The sequence below is a fragment of the Dipodomys ordii genome, unplaced genomic scaffold, assembly GCF_000151885.1.
Source record: "Dipodomys ordii isolate 6190 unplaced genomic scaffold, Dord_2.0 Scaffold48, whole genome shotgun sequence".
In the NCBI taxonomy this organism is placed as follows: Eukaryota; Metazoa; Chordata; class Mammalia; order Rodentia; family Heteromyidae; genus Dipodomys; species Dipodomys ordii.
In genome coordinates this window covers 13,382,602-13,385,775 of record NW_012267264.1, presented here as the reverse complement: position 1 = coordinate 13,385,775, position 3,174 = coordinate 13,382,602, and the positions used below count along the sequence as shown (strand labels likewise).

The following is a 3,174-nucleotide window of genomic DNA, read 5'->3' as shown; positions in this document are numbered from 1 at the left end:
TGTGTGTGTGTGTGTGTGTGTGTGTGTGTGTGTGTGTGTGTGCGCGCATGTGTGGTGTGTGCGCGCATGCTCGTGCCCACACGTGCGCCAGCCCTGGGGTTGAACTCAGGACTTGATCATATCCAGAGTAAGAAAGTAGTAAAACAAATTAAAGAGAAAGAGATTAGTAAAGAGAAAAAAAAGAAAGATTAGTAAAGAGAAAGAAATTAGTAAAAATGTTCATTAGAACAGGCCATTTCAATTTCACAGAAGTCTACATTGGACAAAGTTCATTATAACAGAAATTTAATTGTATATAATTATCTTAATTATACAATTAAGATAAAACTACCCATGGCCAATTTATTAGTTTCCAACAATTCTGAAACCTTACCTTGTACTGATCATTGGGACCCAGTTTGTTCCAGGGTTCTGGGTTATTCTTCCTGTCCCAACTAAATTGAATAAAAAAAATTGTAATTACTATAGTACTGAAGTACTTTTTAGGATGATGTTTTATGTTTATTAAACTGATGGTATGAATAGGTCAATTTCATTCCATCACAAGGAGTACAATACTTTTATTGTGGAGTTAAAATAGGCATAGAATCTGTAATAAAGCAATCAACATAATCAAGTAATGAAAAAGTAGAACACAGATCTTTGGAGGGAAGCTGTCCTGTCCCTATCATCACAGGAGAAAGATGATGGCTTCTACAAAGGCTTTTCATTTTATCACTGAAGTGACAGGTATGTTAAAACTGTTTGTTTTCTTTCAACATTCCTATTGTGAAAAAGTAGGCAGCTCTATTCCTAAATCATTAGGAAATACTTCATATAAAACAAATACAATTTTTAATGCCATCATAAAATATGGTATTATTAGCCAGGCACCAGTGACTCACACCCATAATCCTAGCTACTAAGGAGGCTGAGATCTAAGGATCATGGTTCAAAGCCAGCCCAGGCAAGAAAGTCCATGAGACTCCTATCTCCAATTAACCACTAGAAAACCAGAAGTGGCGCTGTGGCTCAAGTGGTAGAGTGCTCACTTTGATGAAGAGCTGAGGGACAGCGCCTAGGCTGAGTTCAAGTCCCACAACCAACAACAACAACAACAAAAAGGTATCAGCAATTCTATTATACCAAAAAGAAAATAAGAAAGTAAAAATCAAAGAAATTAGTTTCAAAATCAGAAAAATAATAAATGACTATAGCTAAACAAAGATCCGAACTTACTATCTGGCCACAAAAGTCAGGTAACTACGATGTTACCTACCCTAAAATGACTAACTCTTAACCGGTTTGACAATTCATCAAAGTTTTTAACTTTTTTTGTTGTTGGTCCTGCCTGGGTCTTGACTTCAAGGCCTGGGAGCTGTCCCGGGGCTTTTGTGCTACCACTTGAAGTCACAGCGCCACTTCCAGTTTTCCTAGTGATTACTTGGAGATAAGAGTCTCACAGGCTTTCCTGCCCACTCTAGCTTTGAATTGTGATCCTCAGATCTCAGCCTCCTGAGTAGCTAGCATTACAGGTGTGAGCCACCAAGAAAGTTGTAAACATTTTTAAGTACTTACCAGACATCTGGATTGAACAGGGCCAGGCGTGCCACATACAGGGCTGCTCCAGTGCCTCCCGCTCCAATAAATACAAAGAGGGGGATCAACTGGAACCGAAGAGAAAATGGACAAGAATTAAGAAACAACTTCAAATTTCCTAGTATTGACTAAAGGAGAGGTTACAATAGCTTCTACAGATAAACTTCCAAATCTCAAAACTGCTTCTTTGTTAACTTGTCTTACAATTTAAGTAAACATAATAGAACATTTCGTGTATAAGAATAATCTAACAGAAGACTTATAATTACTATTCTAATGAAATGGGAGTTTGCAAAGGATGTTAAAACGATCCTGCTTAAGTATCTGATTTACTTATACGGAGCACGTTTTATGTGCATTTAAAAATTTCCAACAATTTATACCACATTTTCTTGATCCATGCATCAGCTGTAAGTGTTCTGGAAATTATTTATCTGTACCCCGAAAAGGATGTATGAAAAACATAACCTCTGTGAAAAGAGTCCGCATAAGTAGAAACAAGCCTATTACCAATATTGGCTTTAATCAGAAAACGCACTTATCGCCTCTTATTAAGTATTCAGGGACTGGGTTTAAGACAAAGATCAAAAGGTATATAGCTGAGGGCCTTTCAGTTATTGTTGTTTTTTGCACATTGGCATGCTGGGGGGAGGAAGGGGCAGGGAATGAGACTCCAAAATGATTTAAATGAAATTTAAATTCTGCAGTTTCAAGTTCCCCAAATGTCAAGGCATCCAAAGTGAAGATTCCAAGTTCAAGGGCTCCTTATACTCCGGAAGGCCTGGTGGTGCAATGCGGGGAAAACATGCTCCCCACATAAGTCTCACAACAAACAGATCCGAACCCCCCAGGCGCACGCCCACCTCTACCCACCCACAAAAGGCACCCTCTTAACTTTACCCCCACAATCACCAGGCAGCATATTTTCCTCGTAGGTGTCCCTCACCTTAGGCCTGCCAGCAAAAACCCGACAGGCACGGCCTAAAAGGCCACAGGGCTCGAGGGCCGGGGTCAACCTGGACGCCCGAAGGCCAGACAGGGTCTAACTCGAAGGGTCGCCCGGGGGCTGCGGGGGGAGGCCGTTCCCACGGGACCGAGACAGTCCTCGGGGACATCGGGACACTTACGCTCGGATGCTTCTTGGCCTGACTGATGATCTGGCGGAGCATGTTTGCAGCAGAGGCCTGACGTTCAAAAAGGATAAACAAACGTTCCAGGCACGAGACTTACGCCGTCTGCGAACCCTAGCCGGGGCGGACGTCCAATGTCACCCAGATCCACCTACCTGAAGGACCCCTCGCTCCAGCGCAGCCGGCCGGCGGGAGGTCCCGGATGCGGCTGTCTCTAATAGTGCCTGTTTCGATCAACCGCCTTACGCCACCGCCCTAACCTGGCCTGCCTGTCACCATTCCATTCCAAGGTGACATATCCTTCATCCCTGTGCCGTGGATATTCCGGGCTGGTAACTTTGCCAGTCGGAACGAGAGGCTTTCGATGGACCAGACAGGCACTTTTCTGGGAGACCTATGTGTTGAGAACTGAGAGGGTCGCGCGGAGCCAGAGAGCCGGGGCCGCGCGTGCCGGGCGCGCGCCGGG

At 43.6% G+C, this 3,174-nt stretch overlaps 1 protein-coding gene across 1 annotated transcript in view; it reads right to left on the bottom strand.

Annotated features, from left to right (window-relative positions):
* Ndufa4 (NDUFA4, mitochondrial complex associated) overlaps positions 1–2,883 on the bottom strand; it is a 6,727-nt gene extending 3,844 nt beyond the window's left edge. The window contains exons 1-3 of the mRNA XM_013020054.1: positions 2,706–2,883; positions 1,558–1,646; positions 374–434 (exon numbers count right to left, since the gene is read on the bottom strand). Coding sequence (XP_012875508.1) covers positions 374–434; positions 1,558–1,646; positions 2,706–2,747 — 192 coding nt within the window. The 5' untranslated portion in view covers positions 2,748–2,883. The remainder of the gene's footprint in view (positions 1–373; positions 435–1,557; positions 1,647–2,705) is intronic.
* Between the last annotated feature and the right edge of the window lie 291 nt (positions 2,884–3,174).